Genomic DNA, 23,515 nt, shown 5'->3' with positions numbered 1-23,515 from the left:
AGATTGCACTTTAATCTGAAATCGAATCTCTGGCGTCGATCAGCTACTATTTGTAAGGATAGGGACAAGAAAGCCAATGTTTAATCAAACGACAAAACTACCCTTACAATTGATGTGAACTGTCTTAAATTCGATGGATAAAATGGTCATATGATTATCATAGCAACTTCAACAAGTCACCACTCCCCACTTTGGTCGGTCCAAGGAGACAAGAACATTCCGAAATCTCAAGAAAAAGCTACTCTGAAAATCTGTCCTCCCTTTCAGTTTTCTCTATATCTCTCTTTCAGGAGCTTGCTACGGTACATTATCTCTTTCAAAGTTTAAAGAAAGCAAGAAAAGTGAAGGGAAAACATGGTGGATGGGAAGATAAAAAATGCGTTAAGTGGGTGCATAAAAACCACAAAGGGGCCTTGGAAAGTTCACAAAACAACAAAAGATGGAGCTAAAGTGACCAAGTATCGATTCCCAAGTGAAAAAGAGAGGCAAAGGAACAAGGAAAGGGAGCAAAGACGGCGAGCGGTGGCGAAGAATATATTTGCTGGCCTGCGGAAGTATGGCAACTACAAGCTTCCCAAGCATGCTGATAACAATGACTTATTGAAGGCTCTTTGTGTCGAAGCCGGTTGGCATGTTGAAGAAGATGGTACCACTTACAAGAAGGTACATATATATTGTTATGCATGTATTATAGCCTTCATAATTTTTATTTTTCCTGAAACACAACGAGTATCGTTTTTCACTTTTTTACAGCAGGAATTCGTGTCAGGATTGCCAAGCTTGATCAGCATTGAGTTGCCGTCTCGGACTCTGGTAACCATTGAAGATCAATCAGGAGATCAAGATTATTGTACTTGCAATAATCACATGGTTTCATTTGAAGAGTCTCAAGAAGGGTTTGGTGTTAACCTCTCACTGTCATTGTCACTTGCGAGTTCATCAAGCAATCTTGTTTGAGGGAAAGTGGTCAATATGGGATTTGGCATGAGAAGAAAGGTGGTATATTCAAAAAAAAAAAGGAGAAAAAAAAGGAAAATGATAGTAGATACATATAGTGTTGTTCCTTGATGAATCTATCTTCACTTTTCAATTCTCTGTTACACCAAAATATAAATTAAAAGTTTGTGTGGAGAAATTGGGCAATATTATTTTCTCGATGCGTGTATCTGTCAAAGCACTTTGTAACTTTCAACAGCAAAGGAGAGGCCTCGGCCCTGGAGAGATTGGAGATGGCCTTCGTGCCCGAAGAGAATGATCCTTATTCGTTCAGCTGGTTTAGGCCCCTTGCATTTTCTGATTCTTTATGGGATGGGCCCAGTGCCAACCAAAAGTCCAGGATGGTTTAATTTATATTAATCTAACATTTGAAACCAATTTGTCCGAACAAACTAGCAACAATCCTCAGTTCAGTTTTTGACCCCAAAGGATTGAACATTATATTTATGATGTGTTTACTTATTAGAAATGAGAATGAGAATTAAGAAATAAAAATAATTGATGTGTTTACTTATTTAAATAAGAGTTAGAATTAACTATTGGGCTTTAACCAAGTAGTTAGAACCACTCTTGTGAGGGAAGTGGTTCAAACTCCCATAGAAGTATTGTGTGGGCTTAATTTAAATTTCCTTCCTTATCTTTTGAGTAAAAGTTGAAATCCCTCGAATATTAGAGATGATTTAAATATGAGTTGTGCTATATAAGAGTTGATATAAATTAATCACAGTTATTATGTGATTATAAATACCAGTTATAGTATCATGTAATATGTTGTATCTTGACTAACAGTCTCATGTATTAAAAAAAAAAAAGAGTTGGAGTCATAGTGGTGAGCCCCACCTAAAATTTAAAATGATTACTTAAAATTTCCACTCCCATAGAGGTGTGAATGAGATTTCCATTCCCTAAAATGATCTATTACCCCACTTAAATCTTAAAATTTTCATTTTATCCTTCCTACTACTACTATTATTATTATTATGATTTATAATTATCCATTTCAATTTCAAAATCAAATAAACACATTAATAGTAGTACAATTCATTACAATTCTGATTCCCACAACTAAAATAAATAATTTATTCTGATTCTTATTCCCCGTTCTGATTCCAATCTGATTCGATTCTAACCCATTCCAATTCGAATTACTAATTAGTTTTCAGTATCCACTGTTGTAAGATAAAAGCAGCACTAAAAGTTGAAACCTTCCACTAACACCGACATCAGCAGTAATACCATACGCTATTTGAACACCACTAACCTTAAATAAACTTTCCAATTTTCTATATGAAACCACTGAGAGACCTTTAATTGATACATTGGTTTCTAGTTTTCTACAAAAAATGAAATAGTAATTCATTCCATACGTCAGGTACACCAGGCAAACACCAATGAATGCAATCAGAGTAAGATGGCGGATTTGACAATTGTTGGGGCTTCAATGTTTCCCAGAATTTCCGGTAGATGGAAGGATGACCATCTTTTCGATACTCTGAAAGCTGAGTAATATTAAGAACTGTAACCTTTGAGCCCAACTTGCTGAGCACCTTATCCAACATGCGCATTGTAGGGAGGTCAGAACCGCTGCCCCAGTAGCCCTCCAGGTCTATGGGGATTTTTTCGTTGTAGCAGTTTCCTTCACTTCCTGGTTGCCACTCTCGACTCCTGGATAGGATAAATGTTCACATAAATCAACTGGAAGGATCACCAATCCATCAAGTAACAGAAGCACATCCCTTGTTCTGGTCTGTGAGAAACTTATCAATCATGGGGTTGCAGAATAAGTGATTGTTGATGCATATTTAATCAGTCCTTAGTTTGAATGATGCAAACAACTTTGCCAAAGGTGTTCATAAATTTTATTATAACAATCAAGATGAACAACTTGGCAATGAACAATGGTCTTTATTCTCATGTAATAAGGACATCAAGATGGGGTTCATGTCAGAAATGAGGCCAAACTGCAGAACCTAAAAGTTTGATGCTTAAAACTAACAATAAACAAGGAATTACTAAATCTGTGAACTTATTGGATGCGCAGAAAGCATTAGTTCTCAAATTACACAATTGAAGAAATGATTTTAATCAAAATTACCTACAATTTTCCATTAGTTCTCAATTTGATAATCCAAGCTGAGGATCAACAATTTCTAAATTGCACAACTAAGGTTGAATACTGACCAAGCTTGTGAAGTTGGTCACTCTATGCATAATAAAAGCCTTACCCCACATATCAACATTTCAACATGTCTCATGGCCTTGGAACAAACTTTGCCGGCTTTTCAAGAATATATCTATATGGTAAGACAAAGAAGAATATTTCCGAGTAAGGAATATACTCACCAGAGATGTGTTGGCGACATGGTGACAAAAAATACTCGCTTCTTCAGAGGATTGAGTTTAGAAGCCACCCAGTCGGCCCAGGCACTCATTGCCAACTCCATGGCCCCCAGGCCATCTAATTCTTCACAAAGTCCATTTTCCTCAGAACTCCATCTGCAAAAAAGTTGCAGTTATAGTTATAACTATTTATAAATACCTATATAACCCATTTCTCCTAAACTAGAAACTGAATGCTAGAATACTTACAACAGCTTGACTGGGCCCTGTCTCCACCACAAGTAAGAGTTGAAAACCAGAATGTCAGCCTGTTCCCACTGTGATGAATGCTTAAGCACTGAATCCGGACAGATTATCCGCTCATCCAATCTGTGATTCACTGGATCATCAGAATTGGATTCTACAAGGAGTGGAGCCCACAAAAATTCCACAGTGGCATTGTACTCCTGTGGATGAAACAACAAAAAATAAATAAATAAATAAAACATGACAATTTCACAGATATAGTTATGTTCTATAAAGCACATAGTGGAAAGAAACAAAGTCACATTTTCCTCTAGATATTTAAGGATATTCATTTCAATTATAATTTGTACTCCAATTTCTGAGACAAGGGTTCCGGCTTACCTCTGCTCTAAAAATGGTAAGCTGCGCATTTGGCGTGATGGATCTCTTATTTTCAGGAATCACTGACTGTAACAGACACAACATCGATATCCATTGCCCCCTGTTTAGCGAATCCCCTACAAACATAAGCCTCTTCCCTCTCAACTTCTCCCACATTTCAGTTGCATTCCATCTACAGAACCATAACAACAAAATAAACACAAACACAAATGAATCCCTCAACAAGAAACTCCAAAATTTCCAAATTCATACACTCCAATATTTCCATGTTACTAGGACTGCATTTCTTCATCCACAATCAAACTTGATCACAATTTAAAAAGCTGTAGGATACATGTATCCTCATTTCACGTTAACAACTTTCGGCAAACCTCTAAAAGTAAAAATTAACACCAACATAACTAGCAATCAAGTAGCTTGGCAGAGTGCCAACCGCAAGCAAATATCAATCAAAATAACAGCATGGTTTCCCCAAAAATTCATTATTCATAGTTTTCCCGAAGAGTTTACCTCTTCAAATTGCAGTTATGGGGCTGCCATCTCCAGTACTGATACCGCACATCAGACCGTCCATGCTTGTGACATGCCAATTGGTCCGACATGTACGGACACTGAGACTCATTGTACAATGGATATGAGGCATTATCAAACACCCATTTGCCCGAAAACACATCACACCTCTCTGAACCCACCCTCCTCCGACCCGATTTCACTCTCGGGTCAGCCCACCCGATTTTCCACCCGCTGTACTCCCTCGTAGCATTGCATTTGCTAAATCTATCCAGCACCTCTAAAATCCGAAACAAAGCACAAAAATTAAACAGCCCGGATAACAAAAAAATAAAATTTAAAATTTAAAACAAATCAAGGAACAAGGCAAACTCTTTTACCTGATTTTCTATCAAAAAGATTTGGTTGAATGTAACGGACGGGAGCTTCTTGATGATCATGACGTGAGTCTTGATGGATTCGCTGAATGCTAAGTTCATTGTAGAGGATTGAACAGACTATAAAGACAAGAAAGAAAAGTGCAATCAAAGGAGAGTGGGTTCTTTTCCTGTTACATCTTTGACTTTGAGTCATGATTATTAGTTTATTTGAAGTGAAAACGGTGACTCGCGCGACTCAAGAGAAGAAGAGATACGCACGAGCACAGCTGCACAGCTGCACAGTAACTGTGAGAGATGTGCAGCTGCAGCTTAGTTGTAACCTGTAATAAAAGCGGCGGGGATGTGATGATGATTTTAATCAGATTTAATTGATTAATAAATAAATAAATAAACAAAGTCGGTCAAATTATAGTTTTTTTTTTTAAAAGAACAAAATTCTTAGCTGGAGTATTTTTGGTTTGACCAATCAGATTTTGCCTAAGATGGACCAATGTTGGAGGTTAGGGAGACCCTCGTCAGTCTTATTGACGAAAACAGATAATCATATAAATTTTTTCAAATATGCGGGTTGAGAGCAGTCCATCCTTGATCTTAAAAAATTTACAAGTACGGCTTCATTTTTTACAATTTTGTCACAAAGGTCCTTACCTTTGAAATCCGTTAATAGATCAATGGGAAAAGGACAAACACACCCCCAACGTTTAAGTAAAGGGACAAAAATCCTCCTAATATTTTAAAAAAGATATTTACACCCTAATTTATTATAATTTTATTATTATACCCTTCTAGCATATAAAAAATTATTAGATTATCCAATTTATCTATATATTATTAATAAAATTATAAATATACCCTCATTGCCTCATTCCTCTATTTAAATTTTTATTAATAACCAATTTTCAAAAAATGCATCTACACACTTAAAAAAAATTATAAATAAATTATAATTTTAAAAATAAAATTGGTTATTAATACCATAATAAATAACATATAAAATTGGTTATAAATGTATAAGTTTAAATGATTGACATGTGGAGAATTATTAAATATATAAGTTTAAAGTTTAAATAAAATTGGTTATTAATAACTAATTTTATTTACAATTTTTTTAAGTGTATAGATGTCTTTTTTTAAAATTAGTTATTGATAAAAATTTAAATAGAGGAATTGGGCAATGAGGGTATATTTATAATTTTTTTATAATATCCAATTTGTCTATTTATAATTTTATTAACAATATATAGACAAATTAGATAATCTAATAATTTTTTTATATGTTAGAAGGGTATAATGATAAAATTATAATAAATTGGGGTGTAAATATTTTTTTTGAAATATTATAAAAGTTTTTGTCCCTTTACCTAAACGTTTGGGGTGTGTTTGTCATTTTCCCTAGATTAATAACAGACTCAAGGATATGGGGTACTTCATTGTTTCAAAATTTTAGAAATATTTCGGTCAAAAGGGTGTCTCTCATCTCTTCTTCTTCTTTTTTTTACCCTTTCTTTTAATCAAACTTGTTGAAAGGAACTTAAGTCTCTAAATTTAAAAAAATTTATGAATTAAAAACTATTCATTTCAAGTATTTTTTTTATTTACAAATTGTACTCATCATTCTTATATAAATTAAGATTTAAAGGTTATTTTTCATAAATTTTTAATTATAATACTGATAGATTGTACTATTACACTTTAAAAAAAAGTTAAATTATTATCTTTATTAGTAAGTGGCTCTCAACATAATATGATACGGCACATTCGGTTTGGCAGGCTTACCATTGTCGGGATGTGTATGAAAAGAAAACATAAACCATGTCATTGTCTGTGATTTCACTAAAAATTGGGTGTTTTAATATTTTTTTTTTTAAACTGGAAACTTCATTAAAATGCAAAGATTACAGAGAAGTAAATAACCAAGGAGGTGGAACATGACTCCACTCCTCAAAGCCTGACAAAGAACCCCTACCCGAGCGGTAACATGGGCGGCAGTGTTCGCAGACCTTCGAACAAAAGAGAACTCAATATCTCCTATAAACTTAGCTAAAGCTAGACAGTCATCAAGAATAAGACCATACCCATTCGGACAAGAATAGCTTGCTGTGAGAGCTTTAAAAACCTGAATGCAGTCCATTTCTACTACAACACAAGACAAATGCCGCTTCTTAATCGAGCTAAGGATCTCACGCACACCAAGCGCTTCAGCATCCCTTGTACCAAAACTACCCAGGACAGATGCACAACAAGCTGCCACAAAAAGCCCATCAGAGTTGCGAATGACCCCTCCATAACTTACTTTTCCCTGAGCTGAAAATGTTACGGCATTAACATTACACTTAAGCCAACCTAACTGAGGAGGTGTCCAGCAAATTGCCCCATGACAGCCTTGGAAACAAGTAGCATTATTGACATCAGATTTCTGCCTCGCAGTTTGCCATTGAAACAAATAATTTCCAGCAGAGTTGAGGACATGACGCACACTACAGACTTTGTTATTCCAAACTTTCTCATTCTTCCGGTACCAGATCCTCCAGCATATCATGGCAACAAGGTTACACATCTCTTTATTACAGCAAGAAAAAACAAGCTCCAACCAATTAAGAAAGGAAGGTTGAGGTCCAATTAAACCAAGAGAAGAAGTCAGCCAACAAGTCTGAGCAAAAACATAGTTCACCAAAGCATGCACAACAGTTTCTTTTTGCTGATTGCAAAGGGAACATATAGGCATTACCTCGACTCTCTTCCAAATAAGATTATCGGTGGTGGGAAGCACATTTTGCGCAGCTCGCCAAAGAAAAACCTTCACCTTACTAGGCACCTCCAAGCTCCAAATTTTTCTCCAAATACCAGAAGATGGGGCGTTGACATAGTTATTAAGCAGTCTATAACAACTCCGAATAGTATACAACCCATGGGGGTCAGCCATCCAGTACCAAACATCCTTGTCTCTTCGAGAACTCAGCGGGATTTGCAAAATGAGGTTTCAGTCTCAAGTGTCAAAGAGATTTGTCACTACATCATAGTCCTATCTACGCTGCCCATGGACCATCAAACTGCTAACTGGAGCTGAAGCTAAACTTTCATTTAAGCTAGTGGAAATAAACTCATTATCTACATCAGGAAGCCAAGGATCCGACCCGATGAGAGTGTTCTGACCACTGCCAACCTGGATCCTACTACTGCGAACAATAATATGCTTGGCTGCAAACAGAGATCTCCACACAACTTGGATTATGACCTAAGACAGCCTCTACAATAGATGTGCGAGGGAAATACCGAGCTTTGAAAATTTGGCCAATCAGAGATTCTGGATTCGTTAACAGCTTCCAAACTTGTTTCCCCAACATTGCCACATTGAAATCGTGAAGGTTTTTGAAGCCAATTCCTCCAGTGGTCTTTGGTTTACACAGCAAATTCCATTTCATCCAGCAAATACCACCTCGCCCCTCACGTCTGCTTCCCCACCAGAAAGAGTTCATCATGGTTTCTAATTCTTTGCAAAGGTCTAGAGGCAAAAGATAAACCTGCATAGCATAATTGGGAATAGCTTGAGCCACTATTTTTAACAGAATTTCCTTTCCAGCTCCTGACAAAAAATTCATACTCCAGCTGTGAAACTTCTGCCATACCCTATCTCGAATATAACTGAAGACTTCCTTTTTATTTCTGCCAATAAAAAATGGTAAGCCAAGATAAGTGCCATGGTTAGCAGTAGAGGTAACCTCTAAAATATGACAAAGCTGCTCCTTAACATCTTCTTTAACATTCGAACTAAAGGAAATTGAGGATTTGCTGAAGTTCACTATCTGGCCTGACCCCTGACCATACACCCCAAGAATACGCTTAATCACATGAGCTTCACTGTTGGTAGCCTTGAAGAACAAAAAGCAGTCATCCGCAAAAAATAAATGAGATACAACATGAGCTCCTCTAGCTACCTTAACCCCATGGAGCAAACCATCACGCTCATTCTTACGGATTAAAGCACTTAAACCCTCCGCACAAAGGATGAATAAGTACGGCGACAAAGGGTCCCCTTGACGAAGCCCTCTACTAGGAACAATAAGACCAATCTCCTTCCCATCCCGAATAACATGATACCGAACTGTAAAAACACATAGCATAATCAAGGTCACCCATTTACCATCAAAACCTAGCCTAAGCAACATAGCTTCCAAGAAATCCCATTCAATACGGTCATAAGCTTTCGACATGTCGATTTTAAGAGTAGCTGCCCCAATCTTTCCCTGATGTTTCCTCTTTAAAAAATGCATGATTTCAGAGGATATAAGGATATTATCGGTGATGGCTCGACCTGGTATAAAAGCACTCTGAGATTCAGACACTACAGAGCCCAGAACAATTTCATACGATTTGAGAGCATTTTAGCGACAATTTTATATAGGACATTGCATAACGCAATAGGCCTCATGTCCGAATGAGACTCTGGTTTTGATTTCTTAGGGATCAGCACAATATATGTGTCATTTAAGCCCTCAGGAAATGAGCAAGTAGCAATGAAATTTAAACATGCCTCCGTCACATCCTCACCAACATGAAGCCAAAATTGCTGATAAAAGGCCAGGTTCATACCGTCGTGACTTGGCGATTTGTCCGGGTGCATTTCGAAAAGGGCCCCTTAACCTGAGCGGTTGAAAAAGGTTCGAGAAGCAAATTGTTCTGCTCAGCAGAAACTTTTATCTCGACACAATCTAAAGACTCTACGTTTAGACAACCATCAGAAGTAAATAAATTGGAGAAGTAGTCAGAGATCAAACCATCGATGTTAGCCGAGGTGGTACACCAGTGTCCTTGAGCATTGCGGAGAATCGTAATAGAATTCCTTCGCTTTCTTGCAGTTGCCGTAGCATAAAAGAATCGGGAATTCATATCCCCTTCCTTGAGCCAAAGCAATCTTGATCTCTGCTTCCAGAAAACCTCCTAGCTGTGGACGAGCTCATTAAACCGTTTCCTGACCTCCGAAAACTCCTCAAGACCAGCTGAATCACGACGCCCCCTCAAGAGAGTCATCCGCCTCCTACACTCGGAAATATGGTTTCTGAAGTCCTGAGCTAAGTGGCCTCCCCATTGAAGTAAAACAGTCTCGCACTCTGAAATTTTTTGCTGAATTGGATACCCACGCGAGGAAGACCAGCTGGACCGAACCACCTCTGCACAGTTTGCCTCTCTCAGCCACATATTCTCAAACCGGAATCTTTTAAGCCTACGGGAAAGAGCTAAAGGCTTTGGGTCCATAAAAATAAGTAAATGATCTGAGGAAGAAGACTCCAAACTCCAAACCTGAGCTTCTTTGAACCGGCTTATCCACAGATCAGTGGCTAGAACTCTATCCAACCTTTCCTCCACCCAATTATCCATCCCCTGAGACCGCTCCCATGTAAATTGATAACCTTCCATGTCGATGTCAAGTAATCCGCTATCCGACACAGCTTGTTTAAAACCCTGCAGCTTTCAATTGGGATGCTTATGCGTTCCTCGCTTCTCGTTTGCACCTAAAAGGTCGTTAAAATCCCCAATGCACACCCAAGGAAAAGATGACACAACAGATAAAGTGCGAAGGAGGTTCCAAGAATCACGCCGACGACTGGATTCCGGGAAACCATAGAAGCCCATCATCCTCCACTTACCAAGCTCCTGATACTCAACCTCCACATCTATGAAGTTTTTAGAGAACTTTATTAATCTCACTTTGCTGTTTGCTTTCCAAAAGAGGGCAATCCCTCCACTACGGCCCAAAGGCTCAACGACAAACAGCCCCTCATAGCCCAACTTCAATTTTAATCTTTCTAAAGTATTTCTATTACAAAGAGTTTCAATAAGGAAAATAAAAACTAGTTTCTTACATTTGGCCCATTCCTCCAGCATTTGAATTGTCCGTGGTTGGCCCAGCCCACAACAGTTCCAGCTTAAGACACTCATTGGTCTCGGTGGGCCTGATTTACAGGGCCCACCGCTGGTCCATTTTTTTATTCAAGAGGTAAAAGCAACACTTGGGAAGATGCCTCTCCTTCAGAGCCCGTTTTGCTGCACAATCCAGCATGTGACCTTCTCCTTTTGGAATAATTAACAATTATTCCTTCATCCATATCTTCCCTAGAATCCGAATTGGTATCAATTTCATTTATTGCCCCCGCAACTTGCTTTCCTTTCACACGTGATAGAGTCTTAGTAGACACTAAGCTGTCACCTTTCTTATTAACTACCATGCTTCCCACGTCCTCGTTCCCCTCGAGGTTCTTAAGGATGGCATACCCGGGATTTGCGGCAAGAATTCGGTCAATTGCCATGGTAACTGCAAAGTCTCCGTACCTTCCTTTTTCCTCAGCAGCTTCCTCCGGTGGGATAGATCTCAGCCACCGATCGCCGGAGTTCATCGCATTTCTTCTATTTGGTGCCTTCATCCAGTGACCATAGGCTTTCACAATCTCCCCAGAAGTGCATTCATACAATTGAGGACACTGTTTTTCAGTATGGCCAAGTAATCCACAAATAAAGCAAAAGATGTTGAGGCGTTCGTATTTAAAATCCACCCAAATCCAGTCTCTGCCAGCCTTCTTTAGCTTCATCCTTAACTTCAAAGGTTTTTTAACATCGATAGCCACTCGGATGCGCATATAGTTTCGCCAAACCCCCATTAAGTTATGCTCATCGGATTCCAGAAAAGTGCCTACGTAGTTGCCAATGTCTTTTAAAATTTTCGCAGACATGAATCCTATTGGGAGGTTATAAACCTAGGTCCAAAATGAGGTAAAGTAAAGTGGAACATTCCTAGGTTGTTCGTTCTCCTCCAGCCGCTTAACAAGCAGAATATGTTGATCAAACGTCCAAGGTCCTGAGTCGAGAACCCTTTTCACATCCACTTCATGGAAGAATTGAAATAGAAAAAGCGAGGGGGATAAATCCTTAATGCAGACTCCCTTCCCTGGCCTCCATACCGAAGCCATTGTATTCTTCATGGCAGGGAAGTTAATAACTTTATCCGTAAGAAATCTGCCCACTAGACATAACTGAAAATCAATGCTCGCTGGACCACCCTCATTGCCAGCGTCTCCTTCAACAATGAGCCCCCTGTCCTCCTCCTCAGCCAAACTGATATGAGCATAACCATTATTAATCTCGATCTCCGGGTTTCCTTCAGACATCGCCACTGACGAATAGAGAGAAAGGCAAGAAAATTAGCTAGAAAATTTAAATTCTGCAGAGAAGAAACTTGTCATACAGACAAGACGAGACAAACTTGTACCAAGACAAGAAAAAAATTCTTTTTTCCTTCCTTTAAAAGTAAGAAAAAAAAAGTTTTGGTGTTTTAATATTATTATATTATTGAAAAATGATTTAATAAATAATAGATACTAAATATCAGTATATTCTAATACAATGGTTTGATTGAAATCAATTTTTAATCAAATGAAGTCATGATACCCATGTATCTTTGTTGGATTATCATCTAGACTCCATGCGAGGGAGTCAACAGATTATACATATTTTTCATAAAATATTTAAGGGAGGCATGAGAGTTATGATAATGAGTCTGGCTAATTTTGTCTTAGCATAAGAATTCCCATTTATATGAAGAGATGTAAGTGGATTTATTGATTACTCCCATTCTTTGGCATGAAAAATTTAACTTGTTTTAAAATGCTTAGTGGAATGTTTTAGCTTAGTTTACCATAAAATGATGGTGATCTTAAATTCTTAAATAAATGTATTAATCTGTTTTTATCCTCTTCAATCTGATTAGCAAACCAATTGTTACCAGTTTTAATTGTCTGACATGTGTAATATATTTAGCATAAATGCATAACAGAAGGGCCACGCGAATGTAGCTCAGATGGCCATGGATACCTTTGTGTTTGTAAGAGTATTTTGGGATCCGGATTTTCTTCTAGATATTTTCTCTCCTAATCCTCCAGTATAAGGTTTCGAAGGATCTATTAACATGTGTCATTAATAAAATTAAAAGATTAAGATTTTGTTTTAATTAATTTTTACTTAAATAAATATCTAAACTCGCGTGTGACTCTTGTTTATTTATTTTTTTAGTTATTTTTTGTAAATTCCAGATCCCACTTATAAAAACAATGCGGTTAAAGATTTTATTATTATTATTATTATTATTTATTTGTAGGGAAAGAAGAAATGCAGAACTTATTGGACGGATTATCCTTAGACCAGGTTCTAAGCCGATGAAACTTGATGAGATTCAAGCATACTTGCAAAAAGCTCGGCAGCCATCGAGAGCTTGGCACTTAATCCCATTGGCCAAAGGCTTCTTCGATATTCACTTCAATAATGAAAATGATAAGAGAAAGACTTGGGGTAGTGGAACATGTGTGCTGCCTCAAGGGCTTTTAGGTTGTATCAATGGCAAGCAGAGCAATCGTTATCCTCAGCAAAACAATTAGCATCTTCTTTTTAACAATTAGAAGGAAATCGGCGAGAGTTGAGAGAGAAAACATTTGTTGGAAAATTTTTGACAAGGGTCGCACATGGGTTTGAATGTCTTTTTAAGTAAAAATTAATTAAAACAAAATCTTAACAATTTAATTTTATTAATGAGACATGTCAATGGATCCTTGAAAGTTTAGGAGAATTATGAGAGAAAATGTCTAGGAGAGGATCCACATCCATTCAAGTAATATAATAAGAGATAAAAATTGGTATTTAGTGGATCAGATTACTTAATTTTATTCAAACTTTTTTTTTTGAAAAAATTAATATTGAAACTAAAGTCTAACTTTAGTAGTAAGGAGCGGCCATATAATCTCCAAATTGGCTAGCTTTACCGCTTAGGTCTGTGAAATTTTTTAAAAAAATTTACCTGAGAAGAAAATGAAACTATGATTCCTCCTGTGATATGAAAATGTGCAGATATATAAGAATTAATAAGCTTCAGTCCTATTTTGATTGAGACATGAACTTTGTTACACTTATATTTCAGTGATTTTAATTCCAACTTAGCTTCTCAATGCTGTAAAATGTAAGCATAAACAAGCTCATTCCACACATCAGGCACTCCAGGAAGGCACCAATGTATGCAATCCGCATAGCTGCTAGGGTTTGAAATTTGATCTTCTGTTAAAGCTTCCCATTGCTTTCTGTAAATCGATGGATGACCTTCTTTTCTGTACTCTGAGAGCTGAGTAATGTTAATTATTTGCACATTTAAGCCTCTTGTGATTAGTTCAGCCAGAACAGATTCAACTATGCCCATCATTTTTAAGTCTGTCTCTCTTCCCCAATATCCTTCTTGCACTATTTGTTCTGTTTCACCATAACAGTTCCCATTTTTAGCTCCTCCCCATTCTTCAGACCTATATTGGAATTGCACACATTAGAGTAGAGCCCATTAGTAACCACTGTTTCAGGTTAATTTTGTAAATAAACTTAAAAGGTATTAATATATATAGTTGACAAAAAGTAATTTCATTTCACTTTTACTTGACAGTTATTGATTTTATTTCACGACAATTGGGTTCAAGAATTAAGAGGATGAATGTATCGTGTATACCTTTGATGAGTAGGTGACATGCTAACAAAGAACAATTGGGTCTTGTTTCGATTGATGTTCACTTCCAGCCATTCTGACCAAGTTCTCAATGCCATCTCATAAACTCTAGGCATTAGTACATCTTTGTGAATTCCATCAGGGCTTCCAAAAGATCCCCACCTAATTAATCGTTTTGCATTACAAATATCAAATGATTGTTCAATTAATTGATTATAGTAATTTTGTAACAAGAGAAGAAGCAGAGTTAAAATAATGTTCTTACAAGACTTCCATTTGGGATCTTTTCCACCAAAGATAGGAGTTGAAAACAAGAATGTCTGCATCAGTCCAATATCTAGCATGCTTTTCAATTGCCTGAACCCTTACAATCCGATCTGGCAATCGGTGATTCACTGGATCATCTGAGTTTGATTCCACCAGCAGTGGTGCCCAGTAAAACTCAATTGTGGCATTGTATTCCTTCGATTTTATGAATCAATCATTAGAATTAAATGTGCAACATAACTTAAAATTACGAGCCAGTATTCTCTACTGAATTCAGAGATAATCACTTGAGCAAAATAATATCTGTGGTTTATGGGCTGACAAAATAAATCATGACAAAAAAAATGGGTTTTGAGCATACTTAGGTGATTGAAGCTTCTGAAAAAAAACATTGAAATATCGGCCCAAGCCCATTTAGAGATTATGTTTTGTACTTGGTAAGAATCCATATAAAAATGAAAATAAAGAAAATGGTTCACATCTGAACATATTCGTGCAATTACTTGAGGTTACCTACAAAGAATATCAATCATACGACGATATTCAGAAACTAATATAAACTCACAGTGGCCTTGAAGATGATCAATGAGCCATTTTGCTTGTAATGCATAGATTTAAGCTTCGGAGGGATTGACGAATCGACCAAGCACACCATTGATACCCACTGACCTCTATTCAAAGAGTCTCCAACAAACACAAGCCGCTTGTTTCTCAGCTTCTCTAGCAATTTTGTGGCATTGAACCTAGCTTATTATCATAAACAACACAACACAGTCCCACAAAAACTCAAAAACACTGCAAAAACACAACCTTGATTAACTTCATCATTCACTTGTAATATCATATAATCAAAATATATTATAACTCTCAAGTTCGGACGTTTGAAGACTGATTCATTATTCATAGAAACTCCACGCGAATTAAGTTAATACGAAACATGAGTAACTGTACATTTCATAATATAAACATCCACGCCAGATACAGATTGTATCTCTAGAGCGGACATCCATATATTTTAAAATATAGATTTGAGGCTGAACAGACCTGGGGAGGTCACAGTGGTGAGGCTGCCACCTCCAAAACTGATAGTTCAAATCCTTTCTTCCGAATTTCTCACAAGCCAACTGATCCGACATGAACGTGCACTCCTTCTCTTTGTACAAAGGATAAGATTTGTTGTCGAACACCCATTTGCCTGAAAACAAGTTACACCGCGGCGGCGACGACAACAGCAAGTCGCGGGAACGTTTGCTTGTTATTAACCTATCTTCAACGAGCTGCACATTGTTTTGAGTTACATAAACGGCGGCAAAGAATAGGAGGGCAATGAGCAGCGCGACGAGGGATTGAAAGATGCTTCTGATTGCCCATGTTGCTGCTGGAACTATAAGCTGTCTTTTAGCTGCCATTGATATGATGATAAATGAAACTTCCTCTTTTGCTTTCGTTTGTATTCAGTTTCTTCCTTTTTGAAGTTTCGGTTGCAGTTGTCGGCTACTGTGTGTGTGAGAGCTTTTTTTTTTAATAATTTCGTTTTCAGGGATTAGGAGTAGTGGAAGTAACTGTAAGCTCTTGGTTGTTTACTGAAAGCAATTGACAGCACGAACTTGTCGTTGGTTGGGGCTGCTATGCTTTACCAAAACACTCTTTAAAATATTCGTTATATCCAATAGCTTATGAGGGTAGTTTTACGTGTATTTGCATCAAAGATACCGTACGTATTGCTTGGCCTCATGCTCACGATGATACGGCGGCTAAAAGTTAATTACTCGCAAGTGAATATAACATTTTATGAAAATAGTATTTTTTTATCCCATTAAATATTTTATGCCAGGTGGGATATATATGGGCGTCTTTGAAGTTCTATCAATTAAACCAATTCATAATAATATAGCGAAACAGTAATTAAACTGTTAGTATGGAATATATCAAACTAATAGTGTTAATCATTTGTTTGTACTCCGTAAGGAGCGCAAGTGAGCGATCTATACTATAATACATATCCTGATCAAGGGATCCTCTATGTTACATGCATGTAAGATACATGCCTCTCACATAAATAGTGTGTGGGTCCCACATATACACTATTCATGTGAGAGGCATGTATCTTACATGCATGTAAGATAGAGTTTGCCCCTGATCAATTGTATATCTACACATTTAATTAAGTTGTGAGTCTGGTAAAGTAATTATAGTAAAAAAAAAAAAACTTAGTAATCAATATTAGAGTTCTTATTTGCTACTCCTTCGTCTTGAATTAGCTTCCTATAATGTAAAATCGAAGAGAAAGACAAGAAAAGCGTTAAAGAAAAGATATGTAAGTAATTAGAGAAGCCGACTTCGAATTAATTATGCTCCAATTCTCCAACATTATTTAGGAAGTAAAACCTCTAACGTGTGTATTGAGAATTTTAAACAAAGCTTAAAGTTGAATCTTATTGTTATTCATTTATATAATTCAGCAATTGAGGTCTTTGAGTGCCTTAAAGAATTTGGTCTAATGGATGATACGCAGTTTTACTTAATTTACTGGGTTACTTGAGTTTTAATTCTAAAGAGGTACTGAGGTAGGAGAATGAAAAAAAAATCAATTTTAATATACTCCATCCACCTCCTATCCTTTTTTTTTTTTTAAATGATAATAAATTGAGGTCTTTTAATTAGAGGCAATAGTTGGCAACTTAAATGAGAAAAACCGAGTCTGTTAGCTATGTATTTTTCAATATTTCAGTTATGCCTGAGCTGTTGTGATCAAATGAAATATCTGAAAATGAAAATTAGGTTAAGGTGGTTGAAATCTCCACATCCAAATATATACGTTATCGTTAAGATACCTCAAGATTTTCAAGGCTAGCTCCTCCTAGCCAGCCTTATCCGGAATTTTGATCTTTTGCCGTTTGTGTATGCAAAGCTTTTGAATGCTCATATGACCTTTCCTAATGATATAAGAAGATCGATGCACAGTCATGATCAGTAGCAACTAACAAGTCAAAATCGATGTCTATGGATAAACAGAATCTATATTGATTTAGATTTGCGAAGCACCATGAGACAGGCAAATATGTCACGAATTCAACATGTATTTTACCGGGGAAAAAACAGAAAGGATGGATATTTTATAGTGACGATACGAATTTAAGGATTAACTTTATTTTACTCTCACAAATATATAAAATGATGCCAAATCTCTAATTTTATTTGAAAACTTGTGGAGTTTTAAGTTTTTCTTACCAAAGTTAGCACGAGATATATATACACACATATATGATCATGTCATCATGACTACAATGGACCAAGATTAGGTCAATCCAAAGTATAAAACTAAAACGAAGGCTACATTTGGAATTTAAAGAATTATACAAACTTTTAATTCACATTTGGAGTTAAGGATGCTGCTATTGACGTGGAAAATCAAAGAGCAAGGCCATTATTTGTTATATATAAGAGATTTTGGTGGCAAGGTAGAGCAGCAGCTACAAACAGCTTCAAGTTTCATGAGAATGTGGCCTATGTACGTAGAAGCTGAAGCAATTGAGTGGAAAATTCAGGGAGCAAAAGATGTGGACTTATCATGCGCTATTATTCATGAAACAAATTGGCAAGAGGTTGTGGACTAGCTAAATACAGAAAGGGTAGCAAGACATATATTCTTTGATAGTTTCTCACATTCAAGATAGCAAGAAAGATTTTTAAATTGTTCAAATACAATACAATCCTAGAGTCTGTAATGTTAATGCCAATTTTTTGGCCAAGATGGCTTTAGAATTTAAAATTGATGGACAATATAGTATCAGAAGTTACATGTTTTATTTATTCTTTGAATCACTGAAACCATGACTTTTCTGCTAAAAAAAAAAAATATTCACAATTGTTGTCCAATGTAATTAGTTACTCTCACGCATAAGAGACTGGGTGATTGACAAATATACCAACGAGGTATTGGTTCAGCTGGCGCCGGCTGAACCCCTTAGGTGGCTCAACTGGGTTTGCTCTCCAGTTCGAGTCCCCTGGGAGTCGTCCTCGTTGGGAGGACTTTATTGGCACCCGGCCCGAATCCGGAATAGTCGGGGTCCAATGTGGTCACCGGATATCGGATGGTTAAAGACAAAAAAAAAGAGACTGGGTGATTGACAAATATTAAATATTTTTTAATTGTGTACAATATAATAATTGATAACTAAAATAAATATTTTATATTATTAATTTTAAATTTTATTTTGTTATCTTAATATAATTAGTAGTAATAGTAATAATAATAATAATGATTATGATGGTGATGATAATAACAATAATAATAATTTATTTAAAGTTATTGATTTTATTCTTTAATCAATAAGTATAATTTTAGATTTTTATAATATATATGGGAATATATATGAAATTGTATTAAATATAAAAGTGATTTTCAAAATTTGCAGCAGAATGGGTGATTTTACTAAAAATAATTTTTTAAAAAATTTATCAAACACAAATTTAAATTTTTAAAAACACTTTTTGAACTTCTGAAAAGGAATCCCAAACGGTCCCTTATTCCTATTCATTACATATACAATCTTTTGCCTTAGAGATGGAAAGTATTAAGTACTGCTTTTCATTAAATTTGGTTTCTCATATTCTCCTTTAGCAAATAACAGAAGAGATGTGAGATTCATATGGGCGTTGGCCCCCCAAGCTACTTGTTAGTTGTGATTATGGTCCTCGATCGAAGCCACACAAGTGACCAACTTTGGTGGATGAAGAGATAAATAATCATGCAGTCTTCTTTTTAAAGAATAAATAAACAAACAAAACGGAGTCACTGGCGCATTTAATCTTTTAGCCAATGAGCTTTGCTTTGCTTGAAGAATCAATTGATGCGATGCTCCCAACTTGGCTGAGTTTTCCAGTTAAGGTTAGATTGTGACCTGCTACCGTTTTCCTTTAGTCCAATTCAATCGACTGCTGATTATATGGGGGAGCCAGGGGGACCAAAGAAAGAATTGCTGCCCAATGAGATATTATGAGAATCGCCATCTTTCTTTTCTCGTTCAAGCCCCCATCAACATTTATGCAAAGGACTCCTCATTTTCTTTTAATTAATTTTCTCTGCGGTCTCATTTCAAGGACCCCTCCTCATCAACATTTTCTATGCAGTCTCATTTTCTTCCACAAGCCTATGGCCCATGTAGTGTCTCATTTTCATCCATGTAATGTTTGAGGAACACATGATTTTATGGGAATTCATACTTATTTCGTAATTCACGGCAGTGCTTTGTCTACCCTTACATCAAATTTCCTGTGAAAAGAAAAATTTTCAAAATATTCAAGAGCGGCTTATATTTACCAGATGGTTGCCCTCTCTCTTTAAATCCTTGTCGCTAGATAGCACCAGGATCTTAGGACAAGCTTTTGATCATGGATAAATATTTGTTGACACTGATCATACTCCAAAAGCGTTCGATCTATTTAAAAGAGAATTAATGCCCACTCTCTTTCTTTCTTTCTTTCTTTAGTTCACATACTGAATCTGTTCAGGTTCTTTAACTAGTGATCGTAGATTCATCGAAATTAAAATTAATACTATTATTATATATTGCCACTCTTTTTACTTTCTAGAAGCAGATTCTGGAACCAGTTGCAATATTTGTTTTGTTTCCCCAATTGCAAAGAAAAAGATAGGAAAGAAGAAGAAACCGGAATATATAAAAGAGCTTGGCTTTCAAATGGGAAAACCTTTGATTGAATTGATACGGTCTGGCCCTGTAACAGCATCTGCACGCACGTATAAGTTTTTTTTTCTAAATTAGTTATCCAGTCCATTTTTAATTAATTCTACACAGTAATTATAAAAATGAATTTATATTCATAATATTAATTGATGAGTGATGACGGTGCCCAAGTCGTTCGCTTCTATCTTTTTTTGCCCTTTTCAACACAAACAGTGGCCATTGAATTTAAAGGAGTCCTCGTCCCTGTTACAATTACATACATAAAGCAAACGGATTTCAACACAAACAATGGATTTCATAAGGCAAACGACATCCCGTCAAATCCGAGCTCCTTGACTTGGTGTGTCGGTTAAAGAATGAGAGTTAGAGCCGATAAAGCATTCAAAACAATTTATCAAACATTTTTATTCTAAATGAACTTGCATTTACCACGCAGCTAATGGTTCAGTTAAAATGACTCTACTCTTACATTTCGAGTGTATGTGATTTCCCCCCCCCCCCCCCCCCCCCCCGAAAAATAAAATAGTGGAGCTTAAATATGTCTGAAAATTTCAAAATTAGTAATAGAATCAGTAGCGACTCGACCTCTAGGCAACTTAAGCGGTTGCTTAGGGCCCTACTTTACATGAAGATCCTATAAGATGATTATTTTGTATATAACAAAGGAAAGTGAATTTAAAAGTCATTATTATGCATCTAATTGGGTAAAAGCTCGTTTAGTCCCTATATTTTGAAGTTAGTGCTCGTTTAGTCCCTATATTTTTTAAAATACCTCAAACCATCCCTACCATTAAATTATTGACACTTTTGCCATTAGCTTTTGTTCCTTTTAACTTATTTTTATAATATTGCCCTATTATAATAATTTTTTAGACATTATTAAAAAGAAAAAAATAACCGTATTATAATAATTTTTTTAGACATTATTAAAAAGAAAAAAATAAATTACCACTTTAACACCAAAAAATAAAATAAAATAAAATAATATATATTAATTTTTGTGGAACACACTCTTGAGTTAAAATATTAATTTTTCTAAAAAAATTGATAATGTAATTTTTTACGATATTAATTTTTTAGACATACGTGAGCTTCCACAAAAATTAATATATACCTTTTTTGTTTTTATTTTATTTTTGAGTTTAATTTGATAATTTAATTTTTTATTAATATCCAAAAAAGAAACATTATTGTAAAAATGTAATATTGTAAAAGCAAGTTAAAAATAAAAAAAAATAATGGCATAAGTGTCAATATTTAGTAGCAGGGACGTTTTGAGGTGTTTTTAAAAATACAGGGACTAAATGGACACTAACCTCATAATATAGGGACTAAACAAGCTTTTACCCCATCTAATTTATTATTATTATTTTGTGATAATCTTTTCTCAAATAAACTACCGAGTTCCTATAAAGTTTATTTAATGTAGTACTTAATAGTTTTAATTCCTACAAAACCGATAAATTAATAGTTTCAATCCTATAAATTCGAGATTTCATTGTTAGAATTAATAATTTATAATTAAAAAGTTTTATATTCATTTTAAACCTCTATAAAAGCCCCACATTTTATTACTTATCCATTAAATTTTTCTTCTAACAATGAAGACACCATATGTTCTTCGTGTTTGAGAGAAAGAAAGAGAGAGAGGGAAAACAAAATCTTGCTTCCTCTACTTTCCACTCAAGAAAAAAAAGAAAAAATCTAATAGTTTTTTTTTTTCTGTTCTCTATGGCTATTAGTCATTACTCAAATCTTCAAATAATTAATATAAAGATAAAGTTAATTTATGATATCATCTCAAATTTCAGATTTTGTTATTCTCTTAATTAATTGTATTATTTATTTGTTCTTATTTCTTTTTAATATATTCTTTTATTCATCTACTATTTTTTTGTGTGCTTTTTTTTTCTATTTTGAAATAAATAACTATATCGAAAAACTTTAGAAAATATAAGAATAGAAAAATTAGTTTAATCTGGAAAAGAAGTAGTATAAAAGATGTAATTTGAGTTAAAAATAATATATAACTAATATACATATTTTTTGTCCTAAATTTTAAGAAGAACTAATTAAAATCATTTGCTTAAGGCCCCAAATATGGTTGAGCATGCCGGCCCTTAATAGAATATAAAAGTACATGATAAATATTTAAATTAAAACTTGATAAAAGGTTGACAAAAACACACATGTTGTTTTTAGTGAGTTTAAATTTTTTTTTTTATTTTTTGGGAACAAATTCAAAACGACATCATTTTGGATGTATTTGCATTGGGATTTGGTTCTTCAATTATTTTTCTAATAGCAGATCTTCAAGATTGTGTGATTACATCACAACTTAACTTTTACAGTGATCGATTCCAATAGCTCTCTAGTTGAAATTTAAATTAATTAAATAAAAATAACATGGCCCTTATCAATTTGACGATGGTATGGTGTAAAAACATCCTCTTGAAAATTATGAATCATCCAAAAAGACTGGTGAGGTGGAGGTAACGCATCATATCTTTAACAAAATCTAAACGTATATGTGTTACTTTCTAACATGAATTAACTAATCAAAAAATTCACACAACACATATGTCATGAATTATTTCATTGCGGATGATATATCAAATGAAATCCCATTATATCATATTTACGCGGTAACTACAGGAAGCAAACGACATGTCATCTGGATGCAAGCCAGTACATAAACCAGCTGGTAAAGCGTCGGTTAAAGAGCGAGGAAGAGGCGTACGTGACTGAGTAACCGTAACGTACGTTTTAATGGGCGGTGGTGGTGGTGGAATTATTAAAGAATATATATATTGAAGAGTCAAATTTGTAAAAAGTTAAAAAAAGAAACAAGAAGGCGGAAGCAAGAACCGCGTGCAGACGCCAGAGCCAGAGCCAGAGCCAGAGCCGGAGACGAAGGAAGGAATGGTGAGGCAGCTTAGCCAGCGTGACACGGCGAAAGCATTCAAAAATAGACCAACAAACAAACACGCTTCACACGGGGATCATTAAAAGCCCACTTGCATTATTTTTCCCAACTTGCAACTTGCAAACCCCCCATCCCTTTTCCACTCTATTATTATTTTTATTCATTTCAAAGATCTCTTCCCCCAAAATAAAAAAAAAAAAAAAAAACTGCAACTTGCACGTCTTTAACAGAAGAA

The 23,515-nt window shown here is 35.5% G+C and overlaps 5 protein-coding genes across 6 annotated transcripts; 1 reads left to right on the top strand and 4 right to left on the bottom strand.

The window, feature by feature from the left end:
- Positions 1–225: 225 nt before the first annotated feature.
- LOC18039674 (protein BRASSINAZOLE-RESISTANT 1) lies at positions 226–1,052 on the top strand. Of its 2 annotated transcripts, none has more exons than XM_024182687.1 (2): positions 226–663; positions 757–1,052. In XM_024182687.1, the coding sequence occupies exons 1-2, from the start codon at positions 355–357 to the stop codon at positions 955–957; spliced, it is 510 nt and encodes a 169-aa protein (XP_024038455.1). In that variant the 5' UTR covers positions 226–354; the 3' UTR covers positions 958–1,052. The 2 variants fall into 2 exon arrangements, with proteins under 2 accessions (XP_024038455.1, XP_024038454.1); XM_024182686.1 differs by having other exon boundaries at positions 754–1,052.
- A 1,201-nt stretch (positions 1,053–2,253) lies between these two features.
- LOC18038019 (protein trichome birefringence-like 35) lies at positions 2,254–5,213 on the bottom strand. Its single transcript, XM_024182761.1, has 6 exons — positions 4,854–5,213; positions 4,474–4,753; positions 3,964–4,135; positions 3,586–3,782; positions 3,340–3,492; positions 2,254–2,661 (listed from the first exon to the last, which is right to left on the bottom strand). The coding sequence occupies exons 1-6, from the start codon at positions 5,044–5,046 to the stop codon at positions 2,331–2,333; spliced, it is 1,326 nt and encodes a 441-aa protein (XP_024038529.1). The 5' UTR covers positions 5,047–5,213; the 3' UTR covers positions 2,254–2,330.
- Positions 5,214–6,717: 1,504 nt separating this feature from the next.
- LOC112097390 lies at positions 6,718–7,776 on the bottom strand. The gene has a single exon (XM_024182596.1). The coding sequence runs from the start codon at positions 7,774–7,776 to the stop codon at positions 6,718–6,720; it is 1,059 nt and encodes a 352-aa protein (XP_024038364.1).
- A 2,015-nt stretch (positions 7,777–9,791) lies between these two features.
- On the bottom strand, positions 9,792–10,268 carry LOC112097389. Its single transcript, XM_024182595.1, has one exon. The coding sequence runs from the start codon at positions 10,266–10,268 to the stop codon at positions 9,792–9,794; it is 477 nt and encodes a 158-aa protein (XP_024038363.1).
- Positions 10,269–13,836: 3,568 nt separating this feature from the next.
- Positions 13,837–16,100, bottom strand: LOC18038018 (protein trichome birefringence-like 34). Its single transcript, XM_006429422.2, has 5 exons — positions 15,691–16,100; positions 15,212–15,389; positions 14,645–14,841; positions 14,383–14,541; positions 13,837–14,185 (listed from the first exon to the last, which is right to left on the bottom strand). Exons 1-5 carry the CDS (start codon positions 16,053–16,055, stop codon positions 13,837–13,839), a joined length of 1,248 nt encoding a protein of 415 aa, XP_006429485.1. The 5' UTR covers positions 16,056–16,100.
- Between the last annotated feature and the right edge of the window lie 7,415 nt (positions 16,101–23,515).

The sequence above is a fragment of the Citrus clementina genome, unplaced genomic scaffold, assembly GCF_000493195.1.
Source record: "Citrus clementina cultivar Clemenules unplaced genomic scaffold, Citrus_clementina_v1.0 scaffold_6, whole genome shotgun sequence".
NCBI classification, from domain to species: domain Eukaryota; kingdom Viridiplantae; phylum Streptophyta; class Magnoliopsida; order Sapindales; family Rutaceae; genus Citrus; species Citrus x clementina.
Note: the sequence above shows the minus strand (reverse complement) of the source record. Positions and strands in the feature narration are given on the sequence as shown.

What these genes read in the sequence shown, in the direction of transcription:
- LOC112097390 (XM_024182596.1), bottom strand. Translation starts at nt 7,776, where the DNA reads ATGGCTGACCCCCATGGGTTGTATACTATTCGGAGTTGTTATAGACTG.
- LOC18038019 (XM_024182761.1), bottom strand. Translation starts at nt 5,046, where the DNA reads ATGACTCAAAGTCAAAGATGTAACAGGAAAAGAACCCACTCTCCTTTG. An exon ending in TTACCATTTTTAGAGCAGAG is followed by an intron (nt 3,783 to 3,963) that starts GTAAGCCGGAAC and finishes TTTCATCCACAG; the next exon opens with GAGTACAATGCCACTGTGGA. An exon ending in ATGTCGCCAACACATCTCTG is followed by an intron (nt 2,662 to 3,339) that starts GTGAGTATATTC and finishes TATCCTATCCAG; the next exon opens with GAGTCGAGAGTGGCAACCAG.
- LOC18039674 (XM_024182686.1), top strand. Translation starts at nt 355, where the DNA reads ATGGTGGATGGGAAGATAAAAAATGCGTTAAGTGGGTGCATAAAAACC. An exon ending in ATGGTACCACTTACAAGAAG is followed by an intron (nt 664 to 753) that starts GTACATATATAT and finishes ACTTTTTTACAG; the next exon opens with CAGGAATTCGTGTCAGGATT.
- LOC112097389 (XM_024182595.1), bottom strand. Translation starts at nt 10,268, where the DNA reads ATGGAAGGTTATCAATTTACATGGGAGCGGTCTCAGGGGATGGATAAT.
- LOC18038018 (XM_006429422.2), bottom strand. Translation starts at nt 16,055, where the DNA reads ATGGCAGCTAAAAGACAGCTTATAGTTCCAGCAGCAACATGGGCAATC. An exon ending in CACCACTGTGACCTCCCCAG is followed by an intron (nt 15,390 to 15,690) that starts GTCTGTTCAGCC and finishes ATAATAAGCTAG; the next exon opens with GTTCAATGCCACAAAATTGC. An exon ending in AGATCCCAAATGGAAGTCTT is followed by an intron (nt 14,542 to 14,644) that starts GTAAGAACATTA and finishes ACGATTAATTAG; the next exon opens with GTGGGGATCTTTTGGAAGCC.